The 22,197-nt window shown below is 50.1% G+C and overlaps 1 protein-coding gene across 3 annotated transcripts in view; it reads left to right on the top strand.

Moving 5' to 3' along the window:
• The window catches only part of LOC147731157 (neurabin-2-like), a 681,485-nt gene that overhangs the window by 357,887 nt on the left and 301,401 nt on the right, over window positions 1-22,197 (top strand). For all 3 annotated transcript variants that reach the window (XM_086956139.1, XM_086956141.1, XM_086956140.1), the window contains exon 8: window positions 21,262-21,491. In XM_086956139.1, the coding sequence (XP_086812265.1) occupies window positions 21,262-21,491 (230 nt within the window). The remainder of the gene's footprint in view (window positions 1-21,261; window positions 21,492-22,197) is intronic.

Below are 22,197 nucleotides of genomic sequence, written 5' to 3'. Positions count from 1 at the left end.
GATAGCCCCGCTTGTCTGGTCAGTCAGCCGAAACCTGACTCTATTTCTCAAGCGACCCAAAGAAAATCAAAGAATGTCGGCACCCCTCCCCACACCACCGGATAAGGAGGGTAGACGACTAGATAACGTGGGGAAGGGGTTTTCTTCTATGTCCAGCCTCCTGGTCCGAGTGGCAAACGCCTTGGCGATTTTGGGGCGATACGATCGCTAGATGTGGTGTGACCTATCTCCATATTTGGACCAGCTACCCGAAGACTCAAAGGCTGACGCCAAGAAAATCTTGGAGGAGGGAGAGCGTTCCTCCTCGGAAATTGATTGCGCTATGGACATTGCTACACCAGCTTTCTGCTCTCTGGCAGGAGCGGCAGTTCTTAGGCGACAAGGCTGGCTTTGGGCCACCTGTTTTGCCCGGAAGTACAAAATAAAATCCTAGATAGCCAAATGGGCGCTGGTCAATCAATCGAGTAGCCACCAGTGACAGTGTGAATGCTTGTAAATAGATAATATGCCCGACCCTCTTCGTAGCATCTAATCGTTACGTGTACTGAGTCAGTCAGTACTAATAGATCAGGTTATGGTCTTGCCTGCGCCTAGTTAGAGTTGATTGAAGAATGGCGACTCATGTTCACGCTCAGTGTGCGTCCCAGAACGGTGATTCCAGCCAGGTGTGCAAAGCCCATTGGGCTCAAAAGGCTTCAGCCAACCCCCACCCCTCTGTGTGTGGCAACCTGGGCTGAGACAGCTTCCCGGGCACACACACAGCCGACCCGACTACTTCACAGGTCTTTAAAAGACCATTTGCTTGTTAATGAGGCTTTGTCCTGTTTTTTCACCCCTGCATCTCCACGCTGCCTATTGCTGGAAGAATTACCCCCCTCTCCCCCAAAGGTTTTTCTTAGTCTACCCTGAAATGTGGCTCTAGTTGCGCCTCTTATTCCAGCGATAGCTACTCTGAGAGAGCCTGGAAGAGAGTCTCCTCTGGTATCTGGCGGTCGTCCTTGAGGGCTTGCCTGATATGAACGGTCATTAAAAGGCTGCACTCAGGCACAGGAGGTCTGAAGTGGCAAAAAATATCTACATTTTTGGTGAGCGATGACTTCGCTAGTACACAACAGGTAGCATAAGTCTTCTTGTGGCACGTGTCCCAAAAGGTGTCTTGGGTCCGGATTAAAAAAACCAGGGGCAGCAGCTGCTACCCTGTTCTCCCTCGAATGCAAGAAAATAAGAACACCATCGACTAGAAGCCTTCCAGTACCAAATGCAGCTAGAGCCGTGGTTTACGCATTTCATATTTACTAGAAAACAATAGAGCTGACGGCAGAGTCGCCGTGAGCTGCACGGCACCGCGGGCCGTACGTCTGTGCCAACCACGCACCACATCCTAGCACACCAGCGCCCGGAGCTTCAGATGAAAAAATACTTCAGAGAAACCACCCGATTGCACCCGCACGGCAAGCTGGCATGTGAAGGAAACATTGGCCCAGATTTCATGTGCGACGTGGAAGAGAAGCCAGGGCGGCGGCCAGAGGCCGACCCTTAACAAATAAATCCCTAATCTGTGTAAATGACCCCCGTCGGGGTCTGTTGTCGATCAGGGCCCGCACAGTGTACTTTGAGGCCTACTTCTCAGCATCTGTCGGCCTCGGAAAAATACATAATACGCCTTCCTCCCGCTGCATAAATATAGAGCGGAAATGCCTCCCTGGCCGATCCACCCGTTCAGCAGGGCCTGGCTTTATTGCAGTGCTGCTGCAGCTCCCAGAAATAAAAATGTAGTCCCTGAGCTGGTGATTATCAGCGACAGGCAGCGCCTGAACAGGCTTGCATGGAGCGGTTCCTAAAAAGTGACAGAGGGCACACCAGCGGAAATGACCTCATCGTCGGGGATCGGGCCAGTGGGGATGAGCTCATCGAGGCAGGAAATAAGGCGCTTGGGAAGCATGCTAGTTTACTGAAGTTTGTGTGGGACACTGTAGCCCCAGATAACCACACAAGGCTTTTCTGATTGTGTTGGCGTGGGGGCACTGAAACGGCAGCGACTGGCAGCCATCAAAAGGCGGTGGCATTCCTGAGGGGGCCAATGCACCTGCTGCAGAGATCGGAGTCTACCCTGCAGATGGCTACTGGCATTCCAACAAGAGTCCCATGGGGCTGGATAACTGGACCAATCACAGGTTTTCACCTCGATTGGCACATCTGAGATGCATGCTGTGAAATATCAATAATAATAATCGACCTGGAGGGATAAAGGGCCGAGTCTCCCCAGCATCTGAATCGGTGACATGCAGGCTGCGAAAGGGTCTCTTTTCTTACCAACTTACACCCGGTGGACAGGTCATCGGAGGCGCCGCTAGATGCCAACATCTATTCAAACAGGATTCCCCAGGATTTGAAATAAACAATTGGGCTCTGGGGGATAGCGTTCGTACAACGCACATGAGGTTACTACCTGTTCAATCCGTAAAACTCTGGAAGATCTGAAATGCATTTGGAGGAGTGCGTAGCTCTTAATAGCGCGTTACGACATTCTCTGGAGCCAGCAGTGAGGCTACGGCACCAGAAATACGACTTCTGGCTTCCCACGCAAGCCCTTGCAAACAAGTGTTACCTTCCTGGGCCGCAAATCTCTTTACGGTCACAGCTGAGAGTGCTTAGAAACTGACTACCACCTGTAGGCGCTAGATACTAACTGAGCACCTACATATGTGGGGGCTAGCGACGCAGGGGGTGTACACCAAATACGGCAATGGGACTCTCCTTCCCAGCCAACCTCTTACACAGGTGCAATTCACAACATCGAATACTTAGCACAGTGATTAAAGAAACTATTGAAACTGCCCAAAAGTTACGAACTAGTAGTGCGCGCGCACCACAGAGAAGCGGGGGTGAGGAAGCCTGTCTGTGCCCTGCGCAGATGCGTGTCCTAGACACTGACGAGAATGGGCAGAGCAAAGGTGGAACATGCGCTTGCCTTTGCCAAATCGCGTGCCGTTTTTTTTTTTTCAACCCACGCGAAGGCCAAAGGCAGATGGGGAAAGCAAAATCACATGCACGAGCATGTGGGTAGCTTTCTGAAACCCGTACAAGAGGTCTCGCACTGCAACGCTAAGCGCAATACCTAAAAAGGACACGGAAACTGCGAAGTCCCTGACGACTTTGCAATACCGCAAAGTTCCTTTCTGTTGAGCGAGAGGAAGAGGTTTTTCGCCATATAGGATTGGATATCAGCAGCAGCGTTATTCTTCCTGTTCACAACCATCGCAGTCTTACAGACCCCAGTACTCTCAACGACAAGGTCAATTGTCGTCTTTCTCTCGCCAATCCTCCAGAGGACGCCAAGGGCATCAGGGGAAAGATTCCTCGAAGTGCTAATACCAGGCTCTGTCTACTGTTCCTTCGCCCCCTGTAACACCAGTGGGGGGAAGGATTTCCCAATGCTTCCACATCTGGCAACTCATAACATTAGACAGATGGGTCCTCAATATCATCTGTTTTGGTCATACACTGGAGTGACAACATCGTCCACCCTCCAGAGCCCCTTGCGCCACTGAGTCAAAACATCTTCATCTTCTATGTCTCGAAGCTCACCAACTTCTTCTCAAAGGAGCAATAGCCAGTACGTCTGTCTCAGCGAGGCAAAGGTTTCTATTCCTGGTTCTTCCTCGTTCGCAAGACCATAGACAAATGGCGCCCAATCTTAGACCTGAGGGAGCTCAACACCTATCACATAAAACTCTTGTTTCGGATGGTATCCCTACAGGACATTTTGAGTCTCCTCAATCCAGGAGATTACATGGCCACCCTGGATCTAGAGGACACATACTTCCATAATCCCATCCACCCAGCCCATATGAAGTTTTTACGCTTCACAGTAGCCAAGAGCCACTTCTAATTCAGAGTCCTGCCTTTCGGACTCAGATCTGCGCCGCGGATATTCTCAAAAGCCTTAGCCTCAGAAGCAGCGTTTCTCAGAAAACAGTCTCTAGAAGTGTTTCCTTATCTAGACGACTGGTTGGTGAAGGCACCGTCTTCTCAGACAGCATCTGAAGCAGTTGAAAGCTGTATTCAACTCTTCAGTCATCTGGGACTTCAACTCAACAAGGAGAAATCAGTTCTCTGTCCTTCCAGGTCGGCCAAGTTCCTGGGGGCTGTTCTGGACACAGCCTGTTGCAAAGCTTTTCCATCAGAGGAAAGACAGAAAAAAATGATAAGCTCCGCCCGTCGATTACAAACAAGAAGGTCTCTATCGGTCCGCCTTTAACAAATCTCTTCTATGATCTATCTCATCTTGCATTCCCTTGATTCCGCATTGCAGGCTGCAAATGCGTCCGCTCCAGGAACAGCTGGACTTGCAGTGGCGTCAAACAGAAGGCTCTTTCGATGACAAAATCATCATCACTACTCTTATGAAAGAAGCGGCCAGCTGGTGGATGGTCATAGAGAACCTCTCTCAGGGTCTCACCTTCACAGTCACTCCTGCTCCCCTGATACTTACCAGAGACACCTCTCTGGAAGACTGGGGAGCGGTCTTGCAGAACCTTCAAGTGAGCGGCCACAGGCGGGCCCGTTCAACGCCTTCTCCACATGAACCTTCTGGAGCTCAAGGCGATTAGTCTAGCGTTACAGGCTTTCCTTCCAAAAATACAAAATTTCCCCGTACTGGTCCGTACAGACAACACCCCGGCCATGCATTATGTGAACAAACAGGGTGGAACAAGGTCTCAGCTCCTCTCCAAGGAAGCCCAGGAGATTTGGGAGTGGGTTATTCATCACCAAATCTCTTTCGGCGGAGCATCTTCTGTAGTAGGGGATCTCTGTGTATAGTCATAATCTAGTGAATAGTCCCGCCCATGTGCGTGGACCCCGGCAATCAAAAAATAATCTCTTAAGTTGTCGAAAATAATGCAGAAACTGCAAAGACACTTAAGAGAGAATTTAAAGACAAATAATGCAGCCTATATCCACAGGCTACACTGTCCAGTACTTGAACTAGAAATTCCACCAAAAAAACACCACACACAGCACAGCCTGCTAGTTTCTACCATAGAGAAACTTGCCTCCCCCAGTCAAAGACTCAGGAATGATAGAGAGGAAGGCAGGGACAGACAAGCCCCATAGGCTGCCATTATGTGGCTTAAATAGGATACTGTACCTTTAAGAGAACTTTCCAGAACTTCTCTCAGTATCCCAGAATGCATAGCAGGTCCCTCTACTTTCAGTTCTTTTTTCCGGCTCCTGCTTACAGGACCCTGGCATTGAGCTCCCCCTTTTTCAAGGGTTTATTGGATTTTTTTGACACTTTTGAATTCTAAAAGTGTTGCAGTTTTATTCTTGGTGTTCTCTTCTCCTTTTTGTGCTGTTTTAGGCGTTTTAGGACCCTTAAATGCCTGGCCTGTTTGTTCAGTGCCCAGCATGTGGGAGGAAGAAGGCCAAGACTGACCCCCATGATGTCTGCATCGTGTGCCTCCCTGAGGATCATGTCCCTGAAGATTGTTCCATCTGCCAGAAGTTCACTCCTCGGACTCTGAGGGACAGGATGAAGATCAGGCTTTCTGGCCTTGAGGAGAGGCGTTTGCAGGCTGCAGGTGGGTCTGGGCAGGTTGGGAAGGCTCCCTCTGCCTCTGCTGAGGCCTCTGGGGGGCTCCCCGGAGGCAGGAAGTCCAGCAAACTGTCCCGGTCTCCGTCGACGTCGATTGCATCGACGACGACGTCGAGAGGGATGACGGCGGTGTGCTCCCCTTCTCCCCGGGGCTCCGGGTCGAGACGGCGGGACGGCTCGACGTCGAAGGTCGTGGAGAAGTCGCCGTCGAAGCCGCCGTCGAAGCCACCGTCGACGTCATCGTCTTCGTCGACGTCATCGCCTTCGTCGACGTCGAGGTCTTCTTACCGACGCCGGAGGCGTAGTGACAGGCATCGGCGCTCGCCGTCGAGACGGCATCGGCGCTCGCCGTCGAGGCGGCATCGGCGCTCGCCGTCGAGGCGGCATCGGCGCTCGCCGTCGAGACGGCATCGGCGCTCGCCGTCGAGGCGACACCGTCGATCGCTGTCGAGGCGACACCGACGATCGGCGTCAAGGCACCGGTCGACGTCGAGGGGCTCCTCGACGTCGAGAGCATCAAGGAGACGGCGACGTTCGTCGTCGAAGACAGAACGCTCGACGTCGAGAAGGTGGCGTACGACGTCGCGGAAGAGGAGATCGGCGTCGAGGAGTCGAGGTTCGACGCTGAGGAAACGGCGATCGAAGCCGGAGTCGAGGAAACGGCGCTCGACGCCGGAAAAGCACCGCTCTGCGTCCAGGATTCGGTCAGCCTCTCCGAAACGACGCAAGAGGAGTCACGCTGCTTCAAGTGGTGGACGCAAGAGGAAGCGGTCACCGGCCGATGGGGCTGGCCCCACGCACCCTTCACCTACAGGGTCACCGGGCTCGGTGTACTCTGAGGTGTACACTCCATCTCGGCCCGGGACTCCGGCTCCTCCCCCTGTGCCTAAGGAGGACCCTCCACCCAAGCCTCCACTGCCTTCAGGAGACCCTCCTCCACCTCCGGTCCCTCCGCATGGGCCCACCCCGCAGCCGAAGGTTCCTCCTCCGAGGTACACTTCCCTGCCGTCCTTGCCTGTTCCTCCTAAGGGGACTCCAAGACCGAAACCCCGGGAGGAACCGACGAAGCCCCGTGAGGAACCAAGGAAGACCCCTCCACGAAGACCGAAGGAGCGGCCACGTGCAGGCAGGTCTCGCTCTCGCTCTGGGAGGAAGGAGAGATCGCGACGCAGATCATCCACAAGGTCAAGACACCGCCGTAGGAGGCGCGAGTCTCGCTCACAAACGAGGTCCTCTGGGACCAGGGACTATTCTCCCACCCTATCGGGGTCACCGGACACGAGAGTGACCCCGATAGATGACCTGGTGGCGTTTCAGGACGTCCTTTTACGGGGCGCGGCGAAGCTGAGCATATCCCTGACGGTGCCCACTCCGAAAACATCAGTCATTTTCGAGACTTTACATCAGAAACATCTGTCTCGTCCTCTCCTGCCTCTGGTGCCGGGCCTGGAAGAACCGGCGATGGCCTTGTTTCTCACCCCTGCTTTGACGAAGGCGGCCCCTTCGAGATTACTGAAGAAATACCGGGCCCCCGATTCGGATCCGGCCTTTTTGAGAACGGAACCTCCTCCTGACTCGGTCATTGTGACGGCGGCCCGCAAGCAGCATGCCACCACTCCGTCCTCCACGGTTCCCCCGGATAAGGAGTCAAGGTGGATGGATTCGGCGGGGAGGAAAGTCTGTGGCACTTCCGCTACCTCCATGAAAGCGGCGAGTGCCACGGCACTGTTGGGCCGCTACGACCGCGCCCTCTGGGACTCCCTCAAGCGCTTTGCGGAGCATTTGCATCGGGAGCAGCGGGAAGACTTCATGGAAGTACTGAGTGAGGGGATGCTGGTGGCCAACCAGATCATCAGCGCGGCAGCGGACTCTTCCCTGTTGGCTGCTCACGGATTTTGCCACGGAGTCAACCAGCGGCGCCACGCATGGCTCCGGCTTACGTCCCTGAAGCCGGACGCTCAGCAGAGGGTAGCCAATCTACCGTTCTCCGGTGAGACCCTCTTCGGGAAGCATGCGGACGACGAGATGGCCCGCATGAAGGCGGAGGCCGAGACGCTGACGGCTGTAGGCCTGGAGAAGCCTAAAGAGACCAAGAAGCAGTACCGCCCATTCCAACGGCGGTTCGGCGGACAAGGCCGAGGACGGGGACAGGCTTCGGGGCAATCGCAACAGCAACACCAGTTCCGTAAGCCGTTCCAGAAGCGCCAGAAGGGCAGGGGAGGCCAGCAGTCGGCTCCAGCGCCCAAGGGCCAGGCGGGGTCTAGGCCCTAGGAACCTACTTCCCCCCGGATCCGTTACCCACTCCGGTAGGGGGAAGCATTCAATTTTTTCTGGCAGAGTGTAGAAAAATTACTCAGGACAAGTGGGTGCTGAATATTGTTTGCAATGGATACAGTCTTCGGTTCACCAGCCCTCCTCCAGCTATTCCCCCGGTCAGCTTGCAGTTTCAGCTGCGCGAGCTTCAGGCGGAAGCGGATATCCTGTTGAGGAAAAGGGCGATAGAGGACGTACCTCGGTCTCAGAGAGGAAGAGGTCTGTACTCCCGGTTCTTTCTGGGTCGCAAGAAGGACAAGAACGAGTTCAGGCCCATTCTGGATTTGCGACAGGCAAACAAGTAGATTCGCAGAGAAAAGTTTTGCATGCTGTCGTTGCATCAGATTTACCCTCAGTTGCAACGGGGAGACTGGCTATGCGCTATAGACCTACAGGATGCTTACTTCCATGTGCCCATTGCACACAAACACAGGAAGTCCTGCGGTTCCAAGTCGGCACCAATCACTATCAATACACAGTACTCCCATTCGGACTGAAGTCTGCGCCGAGAACGTTCTCGAAGTGCATGGCGGTGGTAGCAGCGCACCTGAGGAAACGCAAGGTGTTCGTCTACCCGTACTTGGACGATTGGTTGATCAAGGCATCCTCCTTCTCGGAAGCGCGAGCACACTTCCAGAAGACGTGCGTTCTCTTGAACAAGCTTGGGCTGCACATCAACATGGCCAAGTCTGTCCCGACTCCGGTCCAATGCATACAGTACTTGGGAGCCTCCATCAATACGCTGTCAGCAAGCGTGTCTCCTTCGGAAGAGCGACGATTATCACTCCTTCGGAAGGCTCAGGCTCTTATGACGACTCCATCTACAACAGTGAGGACGGTGTCTTCTCTACTGGGATCGATGGCCTCTTGTATCTTCCTGACGCCACACGCACGGCTGCACATGAGACCGCTGCAGGAGTGCTTGGAGGACCAGTGGGATCAGAGGAAAGGATCTTGGGACGACAAGATTCGCCTATCACTGCATGCTCTTCAGTCTCTGAAGTGGTGGTGTTCGGCGGAGAATCTCCTCAGAGGGGTTCCCTTTCACAAGGACATTCCCACGCAGACTGTCGTGACGGATGCGTCTCTTCTGGGATGGGGAGCGCACTCCGGGACTCTACAGATTCAAGGCACGTGGTCACCGATGGAGGCCACGTATCACATCAATTTCCTGGAACTCAGGGCTGTTCACTTGGCGCTGAAGGCCTTTCTTCCGTCCTTCCAGACCAACTCTCTGCTTGTACAGACGGACAATACCACCACGATGTATTACCTCAACAAGCAGGGGGGCTCGAGATCGCGCACTCTGTCGCAGGAGGCGCAGACGATCTGGCACTGGCTCCTGGCCAGAGGACTGACGATAACGGCCACCCATCTACCAGGTGTGCAGAATGTTCAGGCAGACGCACTGAGCAGACTGCTCCAGGAAAACCACGAATGGGTCATAAACGACGAAGTACTAGGAGAAGTCTTCGCAAGGTGGGGAACTCCAGACGTAGATTTGTTCGCCAACGCCGAAAACAGCAAGTGCAGAGACTTCGCCTCCAGATACTTCCAACAAGGGACTCTGGGGAATGCGTTATGGATCAACTGGACGAACCGCTTTCTGTACGCCTTTCCTCCCATTCCCCTGATTCCGGCGGTGCTCATCAAGCTGGCCCGGTCCAGAGCTCGGATGATACTCATCGCCCCGGAGTGGCCCAGGCAGTGGTGGTTCACGGACCTACTTCACCGGTCTCTCCTTCCTCACATTCGGTTGCCGTGCAGGCCGGACCTTCTCACGAAGTTCGGGGGACGGATGTTACACCCCAACCTCTCGTCTTTGAGTTTGGCGGCATGGCTCCTGAGATAGTGCAATATGGCCATCTGAATCTGCCCGATGATTGCATGGACATACTGAAGGAGTCTAAGAGACCTTCCACTCTGACTTCATATGCTTACAAGTGGAAGAGGTTTTGTATCTGGTGCCAGTCTAAGAACCATGATCCTACGACCTGCAAGGAAGATGTCATCCTTCCTTACCTTTTACATTTGGCTCAGTCTGGCCTTAATGTCCATTCCATTAAGGTACATCTTGCTGCATTGACTGCCTACAGGAAATGCCCTTCACAGACTTCCTTTTTCCAGATCCCTGTGATCAAAGATTTTCTGGAAGGTTTGAAGAAAGTATTCCCTCCTGTCAGGCTTCCTTCGCCTTCATGGGAATTGAATGTGGTGCTGTCCAGATTGATGAAGGAGCCTTTTGAACCTATTCATAAGGCTTCGTTGCAGCACCTGTCCTGGAAGGCGGCGTTCCTCGTGGCCATTACATCGGCCCGCAGGGTGAGTGAAATTCAGGCGTTATGTTGTAATGAACCTTATACTGTATTTCATGCTGCTAAGGTTGTTATGCATACTCACCCTAAATTTCTTCCCAAGGTTATTTCTGATTTTCATGTCAACCAGACTATAACTTTGCCTACGTTTTTTCAGAACCCTTCATCCCCAGCGGAGAGGTCTCTCCATTCCCTGGATGTGAGGAGGGTGTTGAAATTTTATCTGGATAAAACCAAAGATATTCGTAGGTCTGACCAGTTGTTTGTCAATTATGGATCAGTCAGGACGGGTCTTGCGACCTCTAAGCAGTCCATCTCTAGGTGGATTGTGTCCTGCATACAATTGTGTTATCAGAAGGCTAATAAGACCTTAGGAGGTAAGCCTAAGGCTCATTCCACCAGGGGCAAAGCTGCCACGACGGCTCTGCTCCGTAACGTGCCGATTGCTGAAATCTGCAAGGCAGCCACTTGGAAGTCGGTTCATACCTTTGCTAAGCATTACTGCCTGGACACTGACGCCAGGGCAGACGCTCAGGTTGGCCAGGCTTCGCTGCGGAATTTGTTCGCACAGTAGTGGCGTTATGTATTTATTCTCCACCGCCGCTTTGGTGTGGGGATGGGCTTGCCATTCTATTCACTAGATTATGACTATACACAGAGATCCCCTACTACAGAAGGAGTAGTTTCTGTCCTGTAACTCCAGTTCTGTAGTAGGGGTATCTCTGTTATAGTCATAAGCGCCCGCCCTCCTCCCCGGTGGAGATTTTTCATCATGTAAAGAATGCGCAGGTCTGGCATGCTTCGCCTTCAAAAAGAACTGAAAGTAGAGGGACCTGCTATGCATTCTGGGATACTGGGAGAAGTTCTGGAAAGTTCTCTTAAAGGCACAGTATCCTATTTAAGCCACATAATGGCAGCCTATGGGGCTTGTCTGTCCCTGCCTTCCTCTCTATCATTCCTGAGTCTTTGACTGGGGGAGGCAATTTTCTCTATGGTAGAAATTAGCAGGCTGTGCTGTGTGGTGTTTTTTTGGTGGAATTTCTAGTTGAAGTACTGGACAGTGTAGCCTGTGGATATAGGCTGCATTATTTGTCTTTAAATTCTCTCTTAAGTGTCTTTGCAGTTTCTGCATTATTTTCGACAACTTAAGAGATTATTTTTTGATTGCCGGAGTCCACGCACATGGGCGGGACTATTCACTAGATTATGACTATAACAGAGATACCCCTACTACAGAACTGGAGTTACAGGACAGAAACTACTCCTTCTGGGTACTCTCAACAAGTCAGTGGATACATTGAGTCGTCTAAAGGCTGTGTGTAACGAGTGGGAATTAGACCAGTGCACTCTGGAGAGAGTGTTCAATCGTTGGGGCACTCCTTCCATAGACCTGTTCGCCTCCACGGAGAACAGAAAATGCCACTTCCACGCAAGCAGGGAACACCATCGGGGATTATTGGGAAATGCGCTTTCGATGGCCTGGTCAGGCGCCTTTGTTTACGCTTTTCCTCCGATTTTTTTTCTAATCCCAAGATATCTCAGAAAGCTCAAGACGGAACCCTGCAAGAGGATTCTGGTAGTCCGCCAGTTTTGGTTTACAGAACTCCTCCTGCTCTCCCAGGATCATACAATTCACCTGCATCCAATTCCCTCTCTATTTACTATGTCCCAGGGCCAAGTGGTACATCCGGATCCGGGCTCATTTCAATTGACAGCGTGGCTCCGGAGCACCGCGAGTTTCAAAGCTTTAATATCCTTCAAGAATGTAGGGAGGTGCTAGCTCAGGCCGTGCACCAAGTACAAATAAGACCGATCGTTCAAAATGGAAAACATTTATTTGTGGTGCCGCGAAGAGAACATCCATCCTTTCTCTTCTGCTCCTCATCAGATCTTGCCTTACAATTTGGCCCTGGCTAAGTCAGGGCTCGCCCATTCTTCTATCAAAGTGCACTTAGCTCTATCTCTAGATTCAGACGGACAGCTTCTGGCCCTTCCCTCTGGTTTTCAAGAATTGTGAAACCGTTTTTAAAAGTACTCTTTAGGGTTTTCCGGCCAGTTAAACCTCCGCCTCCCATGTGGCAACTAAATTTGGTCCTCGCTCAACTCATGGGACCTCCTTTTGAGCCTACTCATAGAGCGGATCTTAAGTTTCTCTCCTGGAAGGTGGCCCTCCTTCTTGCTTTAACATCAGCCAGGTGGGTTGGTGAGCTTCAAACTCTCACTATTAAGGATCCTTTCTTACAATTTAAGAAGAATACTCTCATTCTGAGGACAAATCCGAAATTCATTCCAAATGTCCCTTCGGATTTTCATCTGAATGAGCCGGTCATTCTGAAATCTTTTTTCCTGCGACCTACAACTCCAGCGGAGAGGTCTCTTCATTCTTTGGATGTCCAAAGATGTTTAAAATTCTATCTCCAACGCACCAAAGACTTCAGGAGATCTTCTCAACCCTTTGCTCTTTTAGTGCTCCTCGCAAAGGTTTTCCCCTTTCAAAGCAAGGGGTTGCAAGTTTGATTGCCAGCGCGATGAAATACTTCCACCAAGCGGCTGGTAAACCCCTAGAAGGGAGGGTCCGGGCGCACTCCACAAGATCAGTGTCATCGTCTGCGGCTCTTTTCGCTGGAGTGCCAATCAAAGACATTTGCAGGGCAGCTATGTGGAGCAGTACCCATTCCTTCACGAAGCATTACTGCTTGGATTCTTCCCCACGCAGTGAGGCGGCGGTGGGACAGGCAGCCCTGAGGAACCTCTTCCAGTGAGGGGTGAGCTTTCCCTTCTAACCCTCCTTCCTGTTATTGGTATTACACATTTTGTATCTCTTAATCTTTGCTGACTACTGTTTGAATAACTGGTTATTGCTTATTATATATAATATACAGTTATTTCATGGTTCATTACACAAAATGAGCATTGTTGCTAACTGCTAGCTACTCTGATACGAGCTATGGTAATCTATGAAAGTTCCAATGCTGGAGCAAGGAAACAAGTTACTTACCTGTAACTTTGGTTCTCCAGTATTGGTAACTTTTATAGATTCCCATGCGCCCACCCTTCTCCCCTGGGAAAGCTCAGCCGTCAGCATGTTTTGTTATACTGTTCTACTGGTTCGAGGCATGTGGGCTGCTGAATTCATATCTGTGCATAGAGCGCCGCCTAGTGTTGGGTCCGGATGATTGCACATTGTTGTCCTGGAAGAGTCTTCGAAGTATCACAAGATAGGTGGCTCCTCCCCTGGACTACAGTGCGCATGGGCATCGACTCCATCCTCAGATTGTTTTTTTCCGCCATTGGGTTCGGATGTATATTGGTTCACTCTAGTCGGAATTGATATAAAACTTTCTTAAGGCCAAAAGGCCTGTAGCTTTTCGTCGGTATAGTCTTGCGTTCGGTGCCAGATTCTTCCAGCTCAGTTTCGAGCCGGGCTCCAGAGTGCCGCGTGCTTTCGACGCTGAAGGCCCAGTCGACGCCGAAGGCCCAGTCGACGCCAAAGACCTTATCGACGGACCATCATGGAAAGGAGTCCGTTCAAGAGATGTCCTGTGAGCAACTCCAAGTATCCCCACATCGACGTCCACCCGGTGTGCAACAAGTGTCTGTCGCCGGATCATGATGAAGCCAGCTGCATGGCTTGTTCCCGATTTCGATCAAAGAAGACTCTTATGCATCGTCGTGCTGCGCGCCAGGAGGCCCAGCAGACTGCACCGGCGCCTGTGAACATATTCTATGCCGGGGATGATGAAGGAGCTGACTGGGAAGTTAGTGAGAACCTGTCGAATCCCGCGTCGGAGGTCGACTACAACTACGAGGCGGACGTTGAAATGCTCGAAGCGGAAGAAGTCGTCGACTAGATAGGAGACGACAATGGGGCCTTTGGGGCCATGGAAGATAGCTCGAGCGAAGAGCTCACTCAAACTGACATTGGGGCCGAAACGCTTCAAAAGGCTCAGGTCGAGGGATCGCCACTAGGCCTTACCCAAGATCTTCCAGTGGGTTCTACGGCCCCACCTTCGGGCTCGGCTATGGACATTGCTATTGAGCCGCACCCTGCGAAATCGAAACCGAAAGTGAAGACACCGATCTCGACGCAAGTGAAAGCACTGGTGCCCCCTTCGAAACCAAAAGTGCGTATTGCTTTGGTCGGCTCAAAGCCCTCGGACTTTACGGCACCGACGAAGCAAAAGGGCATTATCGACCCGAAGAAACAGCTCAAGGGCGTCGAGACAAAGTCTGGCACGCCGAAGACAAAGGTCAAGGCAGTCGAGCCGAGCAAATCGGCGCCGAAGACGGTCGGCACCGACAAAGGGCTCGGTGATCCGAAGGTTCTCGAGACTCCGCGTCGACAAGACAAGGCCAAGAGCGGCCCAACCCACGAGTCCACGTCTAGTGGTGCCTCGAAGGATTCAGTCGACTCGACGCAGCCGTCCGCCTCTTTCTCCAAGCAAGTGGCAGACTCCCTGCAGCGCATCAAGGACAAGGCCTCAAGTGTCGGGCCAAAAGATCTTCCACCTTCGAAGCCTGTCAATAAACCGCAGAAAGCGTCGACGCCACTTTACTTCACGTTGCTGCCGAAGGTGGCGCCGAAGGCTTTCGCCCCTAGGATGGTCACCAACGTGCCCGAGAAGGTGCCCTCGGTGCCGAAGTCAACGACGGTGGTCCCGGCCTTAAAGCATCGACAATCTTCGTTGGAAGAACAACAAGAACATTTTATCGATGCAGAAACAGGCAGGCCTTCCCTTCATAAGTGGAAAATTGCCCCGGAACAGCCAATGGAGTCCTATAAAATTCTACTGAAGAGGAAGAAGGATTCCACTTCGACCCCTGTTCTTGTGGAATCAATTTCTCCAAATGGCCATGATGTCTCACCCACTTATTCAGATGTGGACACTGGGGAAGGTGATGATGATGAGTACAGCTATCCTGTCTACACTGAGCCAGATGATACCAATGAACCCTGGGCAGCTGCTGCTGACCCAGGTGATCCTCACTCCACCCCAGACACTCAAATGTATGCTGTGAAAACTTCGCCTACAGAGGATTCAGCTGCGTTTAATGCCCTCATTGAAAGGGCAGATAAAAATCATGACGTCCAGCTCCATGCTGACCCCATTGAAGTAGACTTTCTTTTTGACACCTTTTCCGTCTCAGAGAGGACTGTCAAGACTCTGCCTATGTTGAAGGGTGTCTTGAAGCATGCTGGGGAGATCTTTAAAGAGCCTACGAGAGCCAGGGTGATAAACCCTAGAATTGAGAAGAAGTATAAACCGGCACCTGGTGACCCTACTTACATCAAGGGACAGTTGCCTTTGGACTCTCTTGTTGTTTCTAATGCCCGGAAGAGGGCTAATTCACAAACAACGGGTGATGCTCCTCCCCCAGATAAGGAATCTAAGGTGTTTGAGGCATCAGGGAAAAGGGTGGCAGCTCAAGCAGCCAATATCTGGAGCATTTCAAATACACAAGCACTTCTAGCAAGGTATGACAGGGCGCATTACGACACACTGGAGACCCTGTTACAGCACCTGCCAGACGAATACAAAGAGGCAGCTGAGATGCTCATCCAAGAGGGGAAGCTGATATCAAATGCTTCCATTAAATGTGCACTGGACGCGGCTGACACCGCGGCCAGAGCTATCAACACTAGTGTCATGCTGAGACGACATGCCTGGCTCAGAATCTCAGGATTCAAGCCGGAAATACAGACCACCATTCTCAATCAGACAGTAAACCCTGATCATCTATTTGGCCCAGAGGTGGACAATCAAAAAGGACACTGAAACTGCTAAGTCCATGGGGGCTCTGCAGTCCCAGCTGTTCAGGGGTGGTTCTTTTCGTCGCTCAAGCACTAGATGTGTTTCTAGAGGCCAGCTCTCCCAAACCACACAGTACTATAAAGGCAACACGCAGACCACATACACCAAACAGAGTCGAGGTGGATATCGTGGAAACCGCGCCAAAGGCAGAGGTCGTGGAAACAACAACTCCAGATCCTCCGCCACTAACAAACAGTGACGCCTTGTCACTGCCCCCCGACCACGCAACAACTGTCGGGGGGAGACTTCAACAGTTCCTGCCAGTCTGGAAGTCCATCACCACAGACAGGTGGGTGACACAGCTTATACAGTACGGTTATTGTCTGGAGTTAATATCCACTCCACCCAACATACCCCCAAGACACCGTCCTATGTCCGCCGAGCATTTGCACTTATTGCAGCAGGAGGTCCTCGTCATGCTGCAAAAAGGGGCAATCGAGCTCGTGCCTGTGAAAGAAAGAGGCACAGGAGTTTACTCACTGTACTTTTAATACCAAAAAAGGACGGGTCCCTCAGACCCATACTGGACCTCCGACCCCTCAATCAGTACATCCTATCGGAGCACTTTCACATGCTGAACCTGCAGCAAGTCCTACCGTTGCTCAATCAGGGGGATTTTCTCGCAACTTTAGATCTGAAGGATGTGTATTTTCATATTCCGCTACACCCGTCACACAAAAAATACCTCCGGTTCACCATCCACAACAAACATTACCAGTTCAAGGTTCTGACTTTTGGGGTCACCATGGCACCCAGGGTGTTTACGAAGTGCCTGACGACGGTGGCAGCACACCTAAGGAGACAAAACATTCATGTCTACCCTTATCTGGACGACTGGCTCATTTAGGCAAAGTCGGCCCAGCAGTGTGCCGCCCACATGTCCCACACCATTCACCTTCTTCACGATCTGGGATTCTCATTGAATTACCCAAAGTCCCACCTGCAACCCGCCTACATACGGCTGTATCTGGGTGCGACAATAAACACTCCGGCAGCCACAGCACAGCCGAATTCAGTGAGGGTCAGCAGCATTCAATCGCTGATACAAAAATTCAGACCTCAACACTCGCTTCCAGCACGAGTGTTCATGCAGTTGGTAGGCATGATGGCCTCCTGCATCTCCATAGTCCCGCACGCGAGACTACATATGCGTCCACTTCAGGAGTGCTTAGCACGTCAGTGGACTCAGGCTCACGGCCAGTTGAAGGACCTAGTGTTGGTGAGCGGTCGGGCATACAACTCTCTGCATTGGTGGAATCCACGAAACCTTTGCAAGGGACGACCGTTCCAAGAGCCTGTGCCACAGATCATCCTGACGACGGACGCTTCTCTCCAGGGATGGGGAGCTCATGTACTCCACTACACTGTGCAGGGACTATGGACACCACAGCAAAGGAAGATGCACATCAATGTTCTAGAACTGATGGCGATCTTCCTGCCACTGAAAGCCTTCAAAGTACATCTGTGCAACAAGGTCGTGTTGATCCGGACGGACAACATGACGGCCATGTACTACATTCAGAAGCAGGGAGGAACACACTCCCCACAGTTGTCTCATCTGGCTCAGAGCATGTGGAAGTGGGCCATTCAGAGAAACATCTTCCTCATGGCAGAACACCTCCCACGCAAGGACAATCAGATGGCGGACCTGCTCAGCAGGTACAGCCACCAAATGCACGAGTGGGAGATGCATCCGTCTGTACTCCACCCGTACTTCCAAAGGTGGGGTCATCCAGCGATAGACCTGTTCGCCACAAAGGAGAACGCAAAATGCTGAAGCTTTGCCGCCAGGTTTCCACACCCACAGTTGCAGGGCAATGCGATATGGATGAACTGGTCAGGCAAATATGGGTACGCTTTTCCCCCAGCACCTCTAATACCGCTGGTGGCACACAAGCTGAAGCAGCACTCAATGACTCATCCTGGTTGCTCCAACGTGGGCTCGGTAACCATGGTACACCACGTTTCTGGAACTGTCCGTGGTACCGCATCAAAGGCTGCGCCTCACACCCAGGCTTTTGACGCAGAGCCATGCCGACATTCAACATCCAGATCGCAACAGCTCAACCTGGTGGTCTGGCTCCTGAAGTCTTAGAGTTTGGCTACCTCAACTTACCTCCTGACTGTATGGACATCATCCGGGAGGCAAGGAAGCCCACCACCAGAGCATGCTATGCGGCGAAGTGGAAGCGGTTTGTCACTTATTGTGCAGACCACAACATTAACCCGCTGGATGCATCTATTCAAAACATCATTTGTTATCTCTTACATCTGTACAAATGTAATCTGGCCTATGCTTCCATTCATATACATTTATCCGCAATGGCTGCTTATCTCCAAAACAGACAGCACCTCTCACTTTTCAGGGTGCCTGCCATTAAAGCGTTTCTGGAAAGACTCAAACGAGTCATTCCTCCGCGGACGCCACCAGCTCCAGAGTGGAACCTCAATGTGGTCCTCACCAGGCTGATGGGTCCCCCTTTTGAACCACTGCATTCCTGCGAGATTCAATTCTTGACATGGAAAGTGGCTTTCCTTATAGCGATTACGTCGCTACGACGTGTTAGTGAACTCCAGGCACTAACTATCCATGACCCATTTATTCAAATTCATTCTAACAGGGTGGTGCTTCGCACTAACCCTAAATTCCTTCCTAAGGTAGTGTCTCAGTTCCACATCAACCAGACTATAGAACTACCTGTGTTCTTCCAAAATCCAGAGTCACTTGCGGAGAGAATGCTCCACACACTTGACGTCAAAAGCGCCTTAATGTACTACATTGATAGGACCAAAGATTTTAGGAAGACTAAACAATTATTTGTTGCCTTTGCACTGCAACACAAAGGTAACCCCATTTCCAAGGCTGGTATAGCCAGGTGGATCGTTAAATGTATTCAGATCTGCTATCAGAAAGCCAAGCGCACTCTCACCATTCCACCACGGGCCCACTCCACCCGAAATTTGGGGGCCTCCATGGCTTTCCTTGGAAATATTCCTTTGGAAGACATATGTAGAGCAGCCACATGGTCTACCACACACACATTTACAAAACATTACTGTGTTGATGTGCACTCCAAACAGCAGGCAGCTGTAGGGCAGGCTGTTCTAAAAACACTTTTTCAAACTGCTGCAGCTGGCACCGGCGGCCGCCGTTAATGGAGGGACTGCTATGTATTCTATGCACAGTTATGAATTCAACAGCCCACCTGCCTCGAACCGAATTTGCTACTTACCAGTATGCATCTGTTCTTGGCATGTAGGGCTGCTGACATTCATATCGCCCGAACTCCTCCCCGGCGCCTGTAGGGGCTGCAGCACTCACACATACTTCTGGCATGGTCATCATTCACTTAGTTTCACTCCATCTTGGCCACAATGGCTAAAAACAATCTGAGGATGGAGTCGATGCCCATGCGCACTGTAGTCCAGGGGAGGAGCCACCTATCTCGTGATACTTCGAAGACTCTTCCAGGACAACAATGTGCGATCATCCGGACCCAACACTAGGCGGCGATCTATGCACAGATATGAATGCCAGCAGCCCTACATGCCAAGAACAGATGCATACTGGTAAGTAGCATATTCGTTACACAACGGCTACGGAAATCTGAGGCTCTCTCAGGAAGGTTCTATGGGGTGAGGCTAATCTGATTGGTTATTGCATTGTTTCGGTCTCTTTTACAAGAAGAGGTGGATATACTACAAAATTAGATGAGGCCTAGGCCTTTTCTTTCTCTTTTGTACCTACTGTTATGTTTTTTTTTTTTTTACAGAGATTCCCATTCCGACAATGGGGAATGGTGCAAGCTATGGGAATCTATGAAAGTTTCCAATACTGGAGAGCCAAAGTTACAGGTAAGTAACTTGTTTTCTTATCATAGATAATGGTTTCATTACTGGACTATTTTTGTCATACAGAGCGTCAAATTAAAGACATATACTAGAGTACGTGATAGCAGGATAATTCCCATACAAATATTCAAAAGTGTTGTAACTGTCAAACATGTCATATTTTAGACCACAGTTGTATGAAGGGGTACAAGAGGCTCTGAGATTTTTATCAGTTTGACTTCCCTTTTTATGCAACCAAGAGGATTGCTTGTGTTGAGATGATTTACTCTTTTGCTTAACCGCTCCTGGCACACACTCCTCCTTGATGTTTTTTGATTGCGCTCAACACTGTACTTTAAACATCCTTCCTCTATCATGAATACAGAGTTTGAAAGGCTTGCATTGATATTTTTTACTTTCCACCAGGAGCATAAGTAGGTTTTTAATCCCCTCTTTGTACACTTTGAGAACCATGGATTGGTGTGCAGCAAAGGATCTCCATTGTCACCCTTATGATTTTAACTTCAAAGTTAATACTCTTGCAATTTTCTACGGTAAAATCCCCACTTGTATGGTGAGGACTTGCAAATTGGCCTTCCTTTCTCGCATACCTCTGGCAGCCTTTTAGCTATCTTGCAAGTCATGGCTTTGAGGCATTACAACTCAATAGAATATCAGAAGGAACTAAAGCTGAACATGGATAAAAAAAGATTGCTTTGAGGATGTTGCTTTCCTTTAACTGCCCTGTTAACCTTTTACTCTGCTTCCTCTCTCACCCCAACAGTCACCAGATAACTCCTTTGTTTTAGTAGAAGAGACCTACAATCTAAGAAATTGTAATGGCCAAAGTGTATCTCCTGAGTTTATCGATGTGGTCAAATCAACTCTTGTTCAAATGAGATTTCTTTATTTGATACTTAGGATAAATGCAAATAATCACTTTCCAGTAAATGTGCCTTAGTTGAGTACCTATTGGACCATCTAGAAATGTTCTTACTAGCATCATACAGTCCCTGATCTTTCCCAGGTTATAGGCATATGTTGTGTAATATCTCCAATACGAAAGATCAACAATAATTTGTGATTCATGCTTGCAAATTGAAGCCTATAGATTTGTTTGGAACGGTGTAGAGGCGTGCTACTATCTTCAGGCACTATCCTTTTCAAAACAATGTTCCTGAAAACTGTAACTGAAGGTCTATTAAAATATACATGGTGGCTGCAGAAAGAAACAAATGGGGAAGAGTACACTGATTAGGTAACTTAGCAGTCTGCCTTATACCATTTTCACCACCATGGTTCATGAACTATAGTAGTAATGGCAACTGGTAAAAATGTATAAATCCATACATTAATGCAAAAATATAGTGTTTCTTTTTCCTTTTTTCAGTTAAAGGCTACTGAGTCTGAAAAAATGAACTGGGAGTCAAACAGGTTACAGCTTCTACAAGCGGTTGATGAGAACAAAGACAAAATTGGAAAATTAGAGACTTATTGGCTGGAGGCACAAAGCCTGTGCAAAACTGTAAATGAACATTTAAAAGAAACCCAGGAGCAATATGATGCACTTGAAAAAAAGTACAACAAGGCCAAGAAATTGCTTAAAGATTTTCAGCAAAAGTAAGATTTGTCATTTTATAGTTTGTATCCTCTTTGGGATTGTATTCTCTTAAGGTGATTCATATTTTAACATTGTTGTTCAAGAGCTCTTGAAATATGTCCTATATTGCCCACATTTTCAATTGCTGAGTTTTCATAACCTTTTGTATTTCACCCTCACATCCCCTTCGTGGGTGATGACAATGAGGTAGGAAACTCAACTTTGAAGATTTAATATTGTTGAGGGAAGGACATCTTTGCATGTACACCCATTCCAAATAGCCCCTTCAGTGCTCTAAAAGCTATCATAAGTATATTACCCTGGAAACTTATTTCCCTTCCACGCCCATTGATAAAGTACTACTTTACTTGATGTACATCAGGATTATTAGAATTCATAAATTGCCTGTGGTGGCAGCAAGAACAACTGTATGCTTACAGCTTTTATTAGTTAAGGTGGCCAACTCAGCAAATGGGTTACAACACTCACCAAACAATTCACATCCTTCCTAATGTGAAGAAATCCCAGTTAGAGCCAATGCAGCTTTAGAGTTTCCTAAAAGCCATACTGAAATTTCTCCAAGTCACGAGTGTGTAATAATTTGTAAAGGTGTTTGCCCTTCATCAGACGTCTCTTCCTCTGTCATTGAGGAAGGCAATAAAGATGTTGGGAATTATATGTTGCTTTATTACCAAATGCATGCTCACAGATGTGCTTAAAAGAGGA

This window comes from Lissotriton vulgaris, chromosome 2_1 (assembly GCF_964263255.1).
Source record: "Lissotriton vulgaris chromosome 2_1, aLisVul1.2, whole genome shotgun sequence".
Lineage (NCBI taxonomy): Eukaryota > Metazoa > Chordata > Amphibia > Caudata > Salamandridae > Lissotriton > Lissotriton vulgaris.
The sequence above is the reverse complement of the archived record's forward strand: the minus strand, read 5'-3'. Positions and strand labels throughout refer to the sequence as shown.